Source organism: Myotis yumanensis, unplaced genomic scaffold, assembly GCF_028538775.1.
Source record: "Myotis yumanensis isolate MYYU_CA2020_CCGP unplaced genomic scaffold, mMyoYum1.0.hap1 SCAF_14, whole genome shotgun sequence".
Classification (NCBI taxonomy): Eukaryota; Metazoa; Chordata; class Mammalia; order Chiroptera; family Vespertilionidae; genus Myotis; species Myotis yumanensis.
In genome coordinates, this window is record NW_027223765.1 from 25,679,441 (window position 1) to 25,695,235 (window position 15,795).

Consider the following 15,795-nt stretch of genomic DNA (forward strand, 5'->3'; position numbering starts at 1 on the left):
ACCCACCGTCTCCATGACAGAGGATCTTGCAGACATGGTGTGGCTAGAGAAAGCCACGCTTTCATTCTGCACAAAGATGGAAAGAGGTGATTGAAGATACAGGGAACTCTGCTTATCATCAGGGGTTCTAGATGGCATAGACCAGAGACAGTGCTCTGTAGTGCTCCCTGGAGAGAGGCAGGCCTGGAAAGTCAGTTGCACAAGTTTCCCTAGCTTTTAATCTGGTTTCCAGTCCTAACTTGTGTGATTTCTGGGACATCACATATCTATAATCCATTTCTTTCTCTAGTAAGCCAGTTCTAACCCCTTTCTGAATATGTCTACACTGCAATATAGCTTAGGCAAACAAATGTTATGCCCACTTGGCAGATATGGAAGTTGAAGATTTCATAGAATTAGATAGCTAGTCAGTGAGAAAACCAGTCCCCTATGCCTCTCAGCCATTCTGGGATAAACACTGAACAATTTTTTTATCTTTTTAAAAATATATATTTTATTGATTTTAGAGAGGAAGGGAGAGGGAGAGAGAGACAGAAACATCAATGATGAGAGAGAATCACTGATTAGCTGCCTCCTGCACGGCCCCTACTGGGGATCGAGCCCGTAACCCGGGCATGTGCCCTTGGCCAGAATTGAACCTGAGACCCTTTAGTCTGCAGGCCGACACTCTATCCATTGAGCCAAACCAGCTAGGGCAGAACAATTATTTTTTTAAATATATCTTTTTATTGTTCTCTGAGATGGAGGGAGAGAAAAAGAAAGATATAAAAATCAATGATGAGAGAGAATCATTGATCAGCTGCCTCTGACACACCCCACACTGGGAATCAAGCCCAGAACCCAGGCATGTGCCCTCACTAGGAATCTAACCATGACCTCCTGGTTCATAGGTTGACGCTCAACCATTAAGCCACGCTGGCTGGGCTGAACAATTATTTTTAAGCTATACACTCTACTTCCTTATATTTTGTTCTCCTTAAACATTTATGACCTCATATATTCCTCTCCAATTTTAAAACCCCAGATCATTCTATACACAAAAATAAGCTAGCATTAATATGTTCCAAAGTATTTTAAAATTTTAATGAAAATGACACAAGCTAAAAGAGAGATGCCTCTGGGAAAAGGCATGGGGGAAAAATCAGAATACTTGGCTTAAATGTACTTCCTTTCTTTGGGGGATTATGTGACAGTAAGTGAGCTACTTAATTTTTCTTGGGTCTGTTTCTTCATCTTTTAAATGGACGTAGTGATGTGTATGCAAATCTGACTGCCTAGCACACAGCAGATGCTCAACCAAAATTAGTTCTTCTCCTCTCTACTTCTAAAGCCACTAGGGGTATGGGGAATTTAATCGAGTCACAAACCATCATGGTGCTTTACAAATGCTGAATATATACCTATTGAATGTAAATCTGAAACCGAGGTAAAGATTAAAAAGTGATTTATTTCCAATCTCTGCAGCATGACACTACTGTAAGTGGCCTACAGATGGCGCTAGATGTTTTCAATGGAATCCTTCCTCCCTATGCTTCCTGCCACTTAATGGAATTGTACCTTGAGAAGGGGTAAGTGTCTAAAGAGGTGCTTTTCAAAATTAATATCGTTGGACCTGAAGTTTTTTTTATTATTATTGCTGTTGTTAGATTAACTGTATTCTTAAGATATTTAATTTTCAGTTAGGTACATAAACTTAAAAATCATATACTACATTAAATAATTCACTAAATTAAAAATATTGTGTGCCATTCACATTTTATCAAACAATTATATCCAAACTTATGTATGCATCTTAACTTGTCTTCACCACTAGAGCCAATTTTTAATCCCCTAAAACTGTTTACCAGCTATATTAACTAATAAGAGTAATATTGGCTGCTGTAGAAATGAACCTTGAATTCTCAGAGGCTTACTTAATTCAATGGAGATTTATTTCTCAATCATTCATCTGACAGTTCAATGTAGATGTTCTTAGTCAGTAGGAGCCACAGGGTGATTCAGGGACCCAGGGTTCCATCTTTTGGACCTACAGTTTTTAAGAGTGCTGGGCTCATCTGCAGGCAGCTTGCAGAAAGGATCAAGAGGGTGGAGAAAGCAACCTGCTTATGAACCACCTCAGCCAGAAGGGGAACCTATCACTTCTACTTACATTCTACTGGCTAAAATTAGTCACTTGGTCCCACTGAGGTGCAAGGGGGTCTGGGAAATGTAGTCACTCCTCAGCTTTAACTCCGTTCTATGGAAAGAGAATCACAAATGTTGAAGGACTTTGGGTCATCTTTGCCATATCATCTTTTTTTTTTAACTATTTTTTAAAAATATGTTTTTATTGATTTTAGAGAAAGGAAGAGAGAGGGAGGGAGAGAGAGAAAAGTATTGATTGGCTGCCTCCTGTATGTATTCTGATGGGGACTGGACCCAATAACTGGGCATGTGCCCTAACTAGGAATTGAACCAGCGACCTTTCGGTGCATGGGACAAAGCTCAAGCAACTGAGTCAAACCGAACAGGACTGCCATATCATCTTCAGATAAAAATGCTGTCACTGGAAAAGTTGTCCCCCAATAAAAGTACTCATTCCCATAATATTAGGGATGTTTTTAAAAACTTATAAGTGATTACATATTTGTTTATATGGCTTTTAAAGTAATGTTTAAAGGCTTGTTTATAACAACATCCAAATGTGCAATTGTGAGGTTATTATACCCTGCTCCCAAAGAAAAAAGAAATCACTAAATCCTATTTGAATTTCTCTCTGGCCTTTTTGGCAAATGACTTTCACAAGCACTTCATATGAGCTCTACTGAGATTGGGTTAGGACAATGCACCTTCCCCAAAAAGTACACTGTTTTTTGAAAACAAATATGGAGAGAACCCTCTTTAATATGAGAGAATGTAAGGATTTGAATATAAATCCTCACTTCGTCTTTCTGAGGTATAATTTTGATAGTCTTTGCTGTGTTCAAACACATATGTATTATTCAGTTCCATGTTTATGACCTGGTTAAGGAGAGGGGAGATGGATTCATTCAGAGGAAAGACTGAAAAATACTGAGGGATGAAAAGAGAGAAAAGGAAGGAGCAAATGAGAAGCATAAAAGATAAAAATAGGAGAAAAGAACCCCAACATCCCACCTCAATTCTTACTCAAAGGCTCATCAAATCACCCCCAACTCCTCCAACCATGGCCTTTCAGCTTCTTCTCTGATCAAGTATTCTGTTCTCCACCTCCTATGCCCCTGGTCATCTAACAAACCAACCCCCTCCCCCCATTCCCACCCTCTTGATCTGGCCCACCTCCACTATCTTCCCATTCTTACCCCTAAATTAGTTAAAATCTACTTATTCCCATACATTTTTCTACTAGTCCCTCAGCTGGTGGGTTACAGGCTAAGTAGACAGAAATTCAATGGCAGTTCAACAATACAAAACTAACAGAGCTCTCTCCTCTACCTTCCTCCACCAGGGAGTACTTCGTGGAGATGTACTATCGGAATGAGACTCACCATGAGCCATATCCCCTCACGCTGCCAGGCTGCACCCCCAGCTGCCCACTGACGAAGTTTGCTGAGCTGGTTGCCCCTGTGATCCCCGAAGACTGGTCCACGGAGTGTAGAATCACGAGCAAACATCAAGGTACTAAGGACATTGGGGATTAGGGTGCACGCAGAGCCCTGCAGAAAGGGCAGAACGCCCTTCCTTAGGGTGGACGGTGCTTTGAGAATATAACATGACCATTACCCCCCAGATTTAAAAGAAACAGGTTTTTGGTGATAATCATATGTTTCAGGGACCCCAATTTCAGGCAACTCCTACCTCTCTACCTGCCCTTGCTCCCACTTGCCATAAACCTTGACTTGATTTATCTCAGTGTTAATATAAAAGGGCATCAATGCCTACATATAACCAGAGATAAGACTTCGATCAAAATTCCTGGAGCTCCCATGAGCTACATGATTGACCACATAGGACCTTTTGTTGTTTAAAGATTTCAAGATTTTATTTAAGCAGAATTAAATGAGGCTGTTCTTTAAGTGTCTGAAGTGGAAAAGGTTTCAAACAAATCTTGGTGACAGCAAAGACGGGAAGACTTTAATCCTAGGCTAATGGGCAAAGAACCAACTTACCCATTACTTCCAGCCTTCTCACAAGAAGCAAAGAAATGAGCTACAGTAGAGAGATCTGGAGAAGTAATCTACACCAGGAAACTGATCCTATCTTTCAATGTTTCTGTAAAAACGTATTGGGTGGCAGAGCTGAAAAATAAATACTCTTTGTATCTTTTGGCACGGGAAAATTCATGTTACTTTTGATGAAACCAAAAGCAATCTTGCCACCAAACTTTGCTGTACATAATGCATATGTATATGTGTATATATATATCATAGCAAATAAGTAATTTGATGAGAACAAGATACTCAGGCCCAGCACATCGATATGAGAGCCCTGCAGAGTGGAGTTGCTCTCGAAGCTCCATGGTAAGACATGATGCATGTGGAGTTGATATAAGAGAGGAAGTATGATGACGCAGTTTCAAACTGGAACAAAATTAGAAATGTCAGAATGTCCTGAATGCCTCCAAGATCTAAGCTTATTGGAATATTGAAAGCGTGGCTGTGATACCTGTTCTGATGACAAAAGTGACGTGTAAGGCTTTGGTCCTGGTTTCTGCAAAAAACCCAAGCACCCACAGGTCCTGCTGAAACTACTCACTTATGTAAGAAGAAATCATGTTCAAATGATGACTCTTTGGAGTTCTGTAGATTTGCCACGCGGTAGATGCAATACATCTAGAGATGCTAAAGATGAAATGGTTTCTAGAGATGGTTTCTACTGGGCGCCAGAGTCTAGAGCTAGGCCGTTCCCCCTCCCAGTTGGCCATGGGATGACTGACACAAGATACTGATTCACATACTTATTTGCATGATTTCTTTCTCAAGTAAATATGTGGCTTTGGGGATATCATCTAATTATTCTTTCTCCTCCATGCATGTAACTTTCCTCCAGAAATGAGCCAAGTGTAAAATAGTGAATAAAGTCGTTGTTAGGAAGTTCAATAACCATTACATTTTTATAATGGATGATGAAAAGTGTGTGTGTTTAATTATAATAAAATTCCCGAAGGACAGATTTTAGGGACTTTTTTTGTTTTGTGGCTTTATTTTAATGCAACAGGAGGAAAAATATATAAAGTAAATTTATTTGACTGGCTTACATTAACATTATTCATTGAAAATGTATTTAGTTTGGACTTGACTACTTCAGATAAAGGCGAAGCTGATGGATGGCTCTGCATTCATCTATTTAGGATAAAACTTGCTAAGAAAACATCCTTGGGCAATTTATGATGTAGTAGGAATTAAAGAGATACTTATTACACAGAATAACTAGGGTTTATGTCTTATAACTACAAGGGTTGCTATGGGAACAAGAGCTACCTGGATTTCGAGGGAGGTAGGTAGTATGGAATGTCAGGGAGCCTTCTTGCAGGAAGCCTGACCCATCTGAAATCAGTGTGGATGGGGGTTCCTAATAATGTGGTACAAGGTACTTGAAAGGCATATATCAAATGTCCTAGTGGCTGGAAGCTGGAATGGATAGGGGAGTTACTCCCCAGAAGATTCCTAAGGGGCCAGTTCTAAAGAAATAAAATATCATCTCCACAATACCCAGGATTCTATTTTGTTCTCTGCTATATCTGCCCTGGGCACCTAGAAGTGCCTATGCCTGGCATGGGTTGGCTCAATGAACATTTGCTCAGTGAGTGTATGCATTAGTTACCTCTCCTCCCTGAACCCACTCTTAGAATCCATCTTGACTGGCAGCAATACCAAGTAACCTGGGAGTGTTTTTTGACCCCACCCTCTCCTTCATCCTCCACAGCTAATCTGTCAACTCTTATCAAATCTACCTGTAGTATGTTTATAAATATTTTCCTCAAAACGCCACTATCAACAACTCAAGATCCACATAGGATGAAATATAATTAAGCAGCAAAATATGTTAAGAAGAAGAAAACTCAGGGACTGGTGTGTTCAAGCAGATCAAGAGAGGAGCGTGTGCATTGCTCCCCAACTATGATTCAACGACTTCATTTTGGTGGTTTAAAGTTGGTCATGGTGTCACAGCTGGAGCATTTTCACCACAGAAATCAGCATATGCCACAGATAGTGTTTTATTGGGTTTTTTATTTTTGTTTTATGACTTCCAGTTACCAGCACACAACTGGTTTTAGCTCATAGAAAGCTTGTTAAGAGTCTATGACATGAGGTGGTCTCCAACAAAGTGAATTTAATATTTGAACTTCTTTAAGTAAAAAAGGATTGCATTTGTTCTATAGGGCCTCAAACAGTGATGGTAGGGGCAGCAGGAAAACATTTCAGAAAGACAGATTGTGTCTGTGTTAGGAAATTTCTGGGACTGGGAGTGTCCGTTGGGCTGGTGGTCACTTGCTTTGACGAGACACTGGAGAGCAAGGTGAAGTACCAAAGAGTGTAGGGGTTGAATGGCTCCTTAATAGGGCATCCAAATTTAGCAAATAAAAGTACAAGATGCCAAGATAAATATAATTAATAGTTTTGGTAACTGAATTTTTATAATATATATATTTAAAAGGCCAAATTAAGGACATTTAGGCTGTTCTGAGAAGCCCAATGCAGGAAGCAGGACAATATCACTAAATAAGGACACGTTCTAGATATACAGAATGCCTGGCAACCCTACTCCTGTGGGCATTTCTACCCATGAAATCCTACTCATACCTGCAGGCAGTGTTTTCAGCTAGTAGACCCAATTAATTTAATTCTCACATCAATTAAATTAACCAGAGCCTTTGCTGGAAAATTCATGATAAGTCTAAGTTCCATACTGTGTTACTTAAAAAAAATTCTTTTTTAGAAAATGCTTTGTTAATTCCCAAATTTTACTAACACAATCAGATCTTCAGTAGCACTCTCCGAACCCTTACCTCAATCTCCACTCCAGTTATTTCATAGGAAGGAGATTCACTGGTAGGCAGTTCCAGTGTTCCCTAATAATACTTGAGAAGTTGAAACTCTATAGCACATATACACATGCCCAAGAGTCAACCATGAGCCTTGAAGGCAGGATCCATACTTTTTTCCTCCTTGAATCTCCAGGAAGTCTACAATGCCTAGAATCTGGTACCTTCAACCAATATTTGCTAATTGAATAAATGTTCAGCCGTCCATACCTTGCCTGGCTTCCTCATGGCCGGACCCAGATGTCAGAAGCCTGCACTCAGTTGTTTAATAAATAGAGGAAAGCTATGAATGAGCCTCAAATGTGACTGCCCAATAAAGATGCAGTCAGGGACTATATATACATATGCATAGATCAACATGTCTGTGTTATTTGACCTCTTATTTCAGCATAGTCACCTTGTTATTCTCTTATTCCCCCATTGCTGTTTAGAGACCTGTTCAATGATACCCATCCCAGCACTTTTCCTACCTCAGAAATTAGGCCATCTGATTGTAATATTTTTTTCCCATCCTTGTTGCCATTATCATCAGTTTTCCCAAGACATGTCTCATCATTCATAAGAAGACATTGGAAACTTGCTTTGGTATATACCAACTCACACCTCATTTCCACTTCTGCCCTCAATCTAAGTAATTTGGACAGTCCTAACAATGCCCACCTCATATTCTGCCCACCATACCAATATCCAACCCTACATCAGATCAAACACACAGTTTCTCCATTCTGATCTGCTGAGTGAAGCTTAAGGCTGTTGTCACCATTTCAAACTATGAGTGTTGAAATTTCTATTCCAACCGCAGCTGGACCTTTCAACCCTGTTTGGTAAAGGTATTCACCCTTATGGGACTCTTTTCCTGTTTTCTACAGAAGGGCATTGTGTTGTGTGTGTTTTTCTGAAATTTCTAATTCTATCTTGGCTTTTTTAATTCTCATGATATGTCTAAGAAGACCAAGATAATCCATTGAAAGCCCTTTTAACTTCTGTCACTATCTCAAAATATCTCAGTAGCTTGAACCTGCCTTCACTGCTGTCCCTCTGAAAACATGTTCCTCCTTGAGTAACCTAATTCCTTTCCCTGTTCATATGGTCCCCAACACTTCAGTTTCCTTGGACCTCAATGAGTCTCTTAGCTTCATTTTGTTCCATAGAAGGCTCCATCCCTTCTACGATGAAAACAACCAAATCTTCTCATCAGAGAATGCCCTCCAGTGCCTGTTCCATCTCATTCTCTTCAATCTTAATTTTCTCAAACGAGTAATTTGCACTCTCTAACTCTATTTCCTCGTCTCCCTCTCCTGAACTATTCTGTAAAATGATCAACCTTCATGTTTTTAATCCTCACCCAAGGACATGTTTATTGATTTTTTGAGAGAAACATCAACTGGTTGCCTCCCATACACACCCCAATCCTTCATGTTTTTTGAAACTTCCTTTTTGAAAGCCATCAGTGCCTAATTCAGCAGCCTCTTTTCCTCCCCCTGACAACTTCACATATCCCCATTATGCATAGAAAAATACGGAACCTCAGAAAATCACATGCCACAAGTGGTAGGGTCCGAATTCAAGCCTAACACTTTCCAACACCGTATTTCTATTATATCAAAGTTCCTTTCCATCCCACACTGTCTTGTGCACCATTTCCTTAGGGCAAATTCCAAAAAATGGGATTAGTGGGTCAAAGTATATGAATATTTAATAAGTGACAGATATTTATTGAATCCCTATTTATGTACTCAGTATGTCCCTGTGTAGCAGGCATTAAGTTTGCTGAGGAAACAGCAGCAATACAAGACAATTGTCTCCTGTGGCTTGTAGATCTGGGCAGGGAGGTGGGGAAGTAGGCAAGAGGAGAAGGAGACAGAATTAAACAAGCCCTAACTGGGCCGGGAAGTTTTGGGGTTTTTTAAAACACAAATTGGGCCATGTCACTTCCATATGTAATAATTGTTAATAATTTCCATTTGCACCACGGCAAAGCAGACCTTCCAAAACCTGGATCCCAACCTACATATCTGGTCTCACCTCACCATAACCTATACTCCAGTTACATGCAACTGCTTATTATTTTCCCAAACATACTCTTGAGCTATTCATTCTATCTCCTGGCAAAATCTTATTTACCACACAGGCCCGTTCAGATCTTATCATTTTCTCAGAAGACTTTCCAAACTCTTTCTCTTCCAAATAGAATACCTTGTGTCAATTGCAAGACAGGCATATACTTTACAACTCTATTTTACTATGTATCACACTAACTCATAATTACCTATCTGATTATTCCACTGGTATTGAATCTCCTCAAGAGGAGGGATCATAGAACCCCAGAACCTAACCCACAGCTGGTCTGGCATATGGTGTGTGCTCTCTGCATGCCTAGGGAGGCATGAAGGAAGGAAAGAGGAAACACCTATTTCATTGAACCACAATGACAACATAGCCAAAAAAATCACTGAAAATGATTTCTGCCCTGGCTCAAGTGGTTGAGTGTCGACCTATGAACCAGGAGGTCACAGTTCAATTCCCAGTCAGGGCACATGCCCGGGTTGTGGGCTCAATCCCCAGTGGGGGGGTGAGGAATCCAATCAAAGATTCTCATCATTGATGTTTATATCTCTGTCTCTCTCCCTTTCCATTCCTCCCTGAAATCAATAAAAATATACTTAAAAAAATAATTTCCAAATACAGACAGTCATGGACATTATTTTAAGAATCGTTAGTCTCTGCCTTCCTCATTTCTATTTAGTCCTTTCCTTCCTTCCTCAATTCCATTTAGTTCCCTCCAACTTGACATTAACTCCATCCTCAATACTAATGGCACCCAACTCCCAGGTTCTAATTTTATTAATATTCACCTTCTAATGTTGCTAAAAGAATTCTTGACATCATGAGAAAAGCACTGGACTAATAGGAACCCAGGAGTTCTAGATCATCGATTCATTCCACAAATATTTATTGAGCACTTGCTATGGGGCAGGTACTGTTGTAAGTGCATTAGATACATTCATGAACAAAAGAGACAAAACTGTCTGCCTTCATGAAGCATACATTCTATTAGAGAGGGAAGAAGGGTGGACAATAAGTAATAAACATGGTAAGAAAGTGAAGATCATTAACACCAGACTGGAAATGGATCTGGGGAGAGGACATATAGATTGCACCTTTGAATGAAACTCCTCCATGCGAAGATGAGATTTGAGAAAGAAGGTGATGCAGCTGCCTGATGCAGAGATATGTGAAAAGAGCATCCAGACAATGATAACAATATAGCGAAGGCTGTAAGGGGGAGTGTGCCTGGCATGTTTGAGGATGGACAAGAAGGCCTGTGTGGCCAAAAGAGTGGAAGGAGAGGGGCAGGAGAGGAAATTCAAGAGGTTAAAAAGCCAGGTGATGAAGAGTCTCATCAACTGTTTTAATCAGGGCTTGGGCTTTCATTCCGGTGAGAGGAGCATTCACTGTAGACTTTAAGTAGAGGAGTACGCTGATTTGACTTGAAGTCATTTGGCTGCTGGGTTAAAAACAGACTGATTGTAGGGAAGAAAGGATAGAAGTGAAGGAGCAAGACAGGAGGGCATTGTAGTAATCCCCCCCCCCCCAAATGATGGTGGCTCAAAGCAGGGTAGTGGCAGAGAAGGGGAGAAATCATTGGGTTCCAGATAGTTTTTTATAGAAAGAACAGGGTTTCCTGACTGGTTGGGTATAGGGTGTGAGAGAAAGAGTCAAGGAAGAATCCAAGAGTTTTGGAGTGTGACACTAGGAGAAGGAGGTTTCCATCAACTGAAGTGGGGAGGCTGCAGGAGGAACAGACTTGGCAGGATGTTGGGGGTCGGGGTGAGCAGAGGTTGGGAGTGCAGTTTTGGAGTGCCTACTAGATGTCCAAGGGCATATGTCGAGGACACTGTTGGATATATGAGTCTTGAGTTTGGGAAGATTTAAATTTGGAAGTCATTAGTAAATAGATGGCTTTTAAAATTATACGACTGATAAGATCCTATGTATTCCAACCCAAATTCAAATATCTGCTTTAACTTAGCCAAATTATCTAAGCTCTCCACTTCTCATTTTTATCATCTCTACAATGATAAAGTTAGGCTAAATAAGTGATTTTCAACTGGGTTCCGTGGAACACTCACTAACTAGGGTTCTGTAGACAGAGCTTCCAGGATCAGAGATGTTTGCTCTCCCATTGCCTTTGCCAACACGCAATCCATATTTTTACAATGAAAGTCAGACATACATTTAGATATTTATGACATGCACACTATAGTTAACTAGGATGTATGTGTGGGTGGGGTTAGGATAACTTTCCAGGTGAAATAATGAAGAGCATCTCATTTAAAATGACCCCATATATCTGTATCATGCATGGTCAGCTGTCAAAGGGATATGTGTAAATAAAGGTACAGATTAACAGTAGTACACAGTTGCCCAGCTGGCATGGCTCAGTGGTTGAGCGTAGACCTATGAACCAGGAAGTCACGGTTCGATTCCCAGTCAGGGCATATGCCTGGGTTGCGGGCTCGATCCCCAGTGTGGGGCATGCAGGAGGCAGCCGATCAATGATTCTCTCTCATCATTGATGTTTCTATCTCTCTCTCTCTCCCTTCCTCTCTGAAATCTTTTTTTAAAAATGCTTGCCATAGTCAATCTGTGCTCAAGGTTTCCTCTCTAAAAGATATTTACCAAAAATCAAATGTTGAAAGATGATATTCCATTTCTTTTAAATCCAACTAATGATTGAATTTGAGTATTCAGAAATTCCTTTGACCCCGAGACCATGGACAATTAATAATTTTAATTGTAGAAAAATACATAAAGCTAGTCCTGGAAGAGGACTTTAGAAATACTTCAGTCAATTGCCCTCCCTTTACAGTGGAGGAGTTGAGGCACAAACGTCAAAAATCATATTGGAACTGGGACTTAGGTCATCTCCTGAGTCCTAGTGTATTGCTCTTTTTACCACACTATGCTGATTTCAAGGCTGCTTCAGAAATGCAACTGACATTTACAATTAAGGCAGAGCCCTGGCTAGTGTGGCTCAGTTGGTTGGGTGTCATCCTGTGCATCCATGGGTTGCAAGTTCGATTCCCAGTCAGGGCACATGACGGATTTGGGGGCTCAGTCCCCAGTAGGGGTATGTAGTAAGCAACGGATCGATGTTTGTATCTCTCTCCCCCTCTCCCTTCCTCTCTGTCTGAAATCAATAAAAACATGATTTTTTTTAAAGGCAGACATCAACACTGATTGATTAGTAATCTTCATAGTTTTCTAATCCATTAATTTTACATTCATGTTCTTCCTATTTTCCCACAGTCCTAAGGCTCGTCCTTGCCATTGCCTTTTGCCTGGTGTGTGGTATCCTAGTGGTGCTTCTATTTACCCTCGTCCGCTGTGGGCCCTGCTGGCAGAGAGGCTCCTATCGGGACATCTGAACAGACAGCTGAAGAAGGGCGGACGTGCCCACCTTCTGTGAAGCAGCATCTCTCAATGACACAGGATTGAAAGGACAGTTTCACCATGTGGGCGCAACCCTGCCCACACTCTTCCTATTGAGTCTGCCTAGAGCAGGAACTCACAGTGAGTGACCCAGGGACAGCTGCTGGACTGACTGATGAATGAACGCCCAGGTTGCTTGGTTCGGTCTCATCGCAGTGCAGGCTTCTCATTCAGCTAGGAAGAAGTTCTCTGCAAGAGACAGTTGTATTCTCTGGCACAGATGTCCAGACAGAAACAAGAAGTCAAACTCCAATCAACCTGTAGCCTGCAAAGATCGAAAGGTCACAAGGTGTGGCAAAGACATAGATTAAAGAGGCCTGGATAATCGAAACGGGGCGGGGGGAGGGGGATTAGATTAGCAGTAGAATTAAATAGGATGATTCTTAAAAAAATAAGACCCAATCAGGAGGTTTAATAAATTTGGTTGTGTGGTGTTTTTTTTCCAGCCACTAAGTAGGTTTAATACAAATGCACACACACACACTCTGGAAAAGCAACTCCTACCCAGAGTTTGATAGCCAACACATACATACACATTTCTATATTGAAAATGCCTATATTTGATTATCAGAAACTGTAATATCAACTACTTTAGTTGTAGCTCAGATCATTTTCCCCATAATTTTTATAATGGGGAATAACTAGAAAATCTACGTATCCCTGGTTCTTTTTTTTTTTTTACCTCAACTATCAGAGCTCGATATTTTTAAAGATATGATTTATTTAATTCATTTTAAAATTAAGAGATTTTACTTTGATAAGGGCTATTCATAGCCATGGTGAAATGATAATGTATTTTAATTGCTGTAAATAGATCTGAATTTCTCAAGTGGTGAGGTAGATAGAAAAGTAGACTGAAGGATGATGGCCGATGATGACCCTCAGCTCCGTGCTAGCTTTAGGCCAAGTTGGAACAAATGTTTTAAAATCTAAAACCTTGGCTTCAAAATCTAGAAATGAAGAGTCCTGACTCTTCACAGAAGTCACATCTAGTTCTCATGGTCTATGAACAATGTGTTTTTTCATTTTGTACTCTGGATTGGTCATTGTCCAAGCGAACACTTCCACGAATGGTACCATTGTAGTAAGCCTGAAATTTATTCTTAACAATTATATTCTGCATTGAGCTTCACCCATCCAGTTGGTGGAAAATTTGATTTCCTTCATTGGTAGCGTTCTTCACCTCCTTGGGTTCAACTAAAAGTCCCAGAGTGTACCTAGTGGAAAAAGTACACTGGTCTCCAATCAGCTCACTTTCCATTCCCACGTGGTGCTCTAAAGGTAGGGCATCGGTGCCATGACTCCCAAGGCTGTGAACACAGTTGGAGCTCATCAGCCTGGCATTGTCCAGTCCCCTACTGGGGTGTTACCTGAAGGCAGTGCTGGGATCTCCCACCAGCATAGAACCCGCTGCCCCCAGAACCCTACCCCATCTTTTAGTCTTAGTCTCAGAAACCTTCCTCTTCCCTTGGATTCCACAGCTTCCACTGTTAAACTCCAAGCACTTACCTCTCATCCTCAATTTCTGCTTAATTCTCACTGAGCTATGGCTATTACAAACAAAAGCCTGAGAAGTTGTCTTCTCTTGCCAGACACCTGCTGCTTTCTGTAGGAACACAGGAGGCACATAGGCAAGAAATACAAGATTTGACTACGTTCTCAGCTTGGGGAAAGGCAAAACATCTATAGCAGCAAGAAGAAAGAGCACATTTCTGTCTCCACAAAGTAGCCAGCCATATCAGTAGGGAAGTCACAATATCCTATGGTAATAAGTGACGAGACTTTAAAATAGAAGTATGAACAGAACCGCAAGTCATGGATTTTCTCACTCATTCAACCAACATCTATGGAAGACCTACTGTTTGCTAATCTCTGGCCTAGATGCTAAATTGTCCATCCCTAATTGTTTATTAAGGTGTTTGGCCCCAACAACTATTTTATAGAGGGTTGACAGAATGTGAAAGTAAAAGCTTTCACACCTTTTCTTCATAATTTACTTACCATAAGCGGCTAAAAGGACCTCTAGTTACTATTGTTCTGAGAGATTTTTAACATCCCCCTGTTCTCTTCCTCTACCATCTCTTGACCACTGTAAAGAAAGTTCTCACTCCCAACTTAGCTGGTACTTTTACCTTCCACAGAACTATGCTGTTGATCAATGCTGTCATTGTTTTTTCATACTTCATGGCAGAACTCCCATATGACAAATGAAAATTCAAAGTGACAAATGATCTATAGTGATAAAGCAAAGAGCACAAATGTACTGTAACATTCCTCAGGAAATAAGTTAATCATCCAATTTCCATAGGAAATTATCTCTACTGATAAAAGGGACTTTTTCAGATGGGTCCAGTTGACACGATGATAAATATTGTGTGAAAAACAATTGCTAGGGTTGAGATAAGCTCTGCTCTGAAATGTATTCCCCACATTTGAACCACTGGAGAGGCCTTTGAGCAGAATTAGAATATTGCAATAATTACTATATCAATGTAGGGACACTCCCTGCCATAAAAATTATCAGCAATGTATATGTAGGAAAGTTCTAAGGAAGAGTTGAGGTAGAATATTCCTAGCTAGAATGGTATTGCATAAAGAAAGTATTAAGAGAACATGATTCAAAAAGAATAATTGGAAGAGTACAGCATTAGAGACAAACATTTTACTGGAAGTCATTCAAACAAGAAAACTTTTTAATATTAAAGCTGGCATTTTTTCCTCCTGATCACATTCCTTATTCTCTCAATGTTCTGTTTTCTGTCTTGTTCTGATATTGTTGGCATTGATTCTCTCTTCATAGCCGGGGGGGGGGGGGGGGGGGCGGGGCGGGGATTTCTAGGTAAGTGAAAGCCCAAGTGTTAGTTTTCTTTTTTAAAACTTCCTTTTTAGAAACTCTATTTGAACAATAAGGGCTACATATATACACTAAAGGAGTAATAGAAATATAATGCAAGCCACAAATACATATGGGATTTCAAATTTTCAAAAGGTAAAAATAATGAAATTAATTCTAATAATAAAATTTATTTAACCAGTGCATCTAAACTATCACTTCAACATATAATCATTATTTTAAAAGTTTATTAATGAGACATTTTACAGTTTTTTTTTCATACTAAGTATTTGAAATCTGATGAGTGTTGCACCCTCACAGCACATCTCAATTTGGACTAGGCACATATCAAGTCTCAATAGCCACATGTGGCCAGTGGCTGCCATATTGGACAGTACCACTTTAGACCATTAGATGGCAATCCTTTGAAGCAGAGAGAATGTATTTATTATAATTTGTAAAA

General features: G+C 40.2%; 1 protein-coding gene across 2 annotated transcripts in view; it reads left to right on the plus strand.

Annotated features, from left to right (window-relative positions):
* The window catches only part of ACP3 (acid phosphatase 3), a 42,819-nt gene extending 27,521 nt beyond the window's left edge, over positions 1-15,298 (plus strand). For both annotated transcript variants that reach the window (XM_070433404.1, XM_070433405.1), the window contains exons 9-11: positions 1,465-1,568; positions 3,467-3,636; positions 12,317-15,298. In XM_070433404.1, coding sequence (XP_070289505.1) covers positions 1,465-1,568; positions 3,467-3,636; positions 12,317-12,435 — 393 coding nt within the window. In that variant the 3' untranslated portion in view covers positions 12,436-15,298. The remainder of the gene's footprint in view (positions 1-1,464; positions 1,569-3,466; positions 3,637-12,316) is intronic.
* Positions 15,299-15,795: the final 497 nt, after the last annotated feature.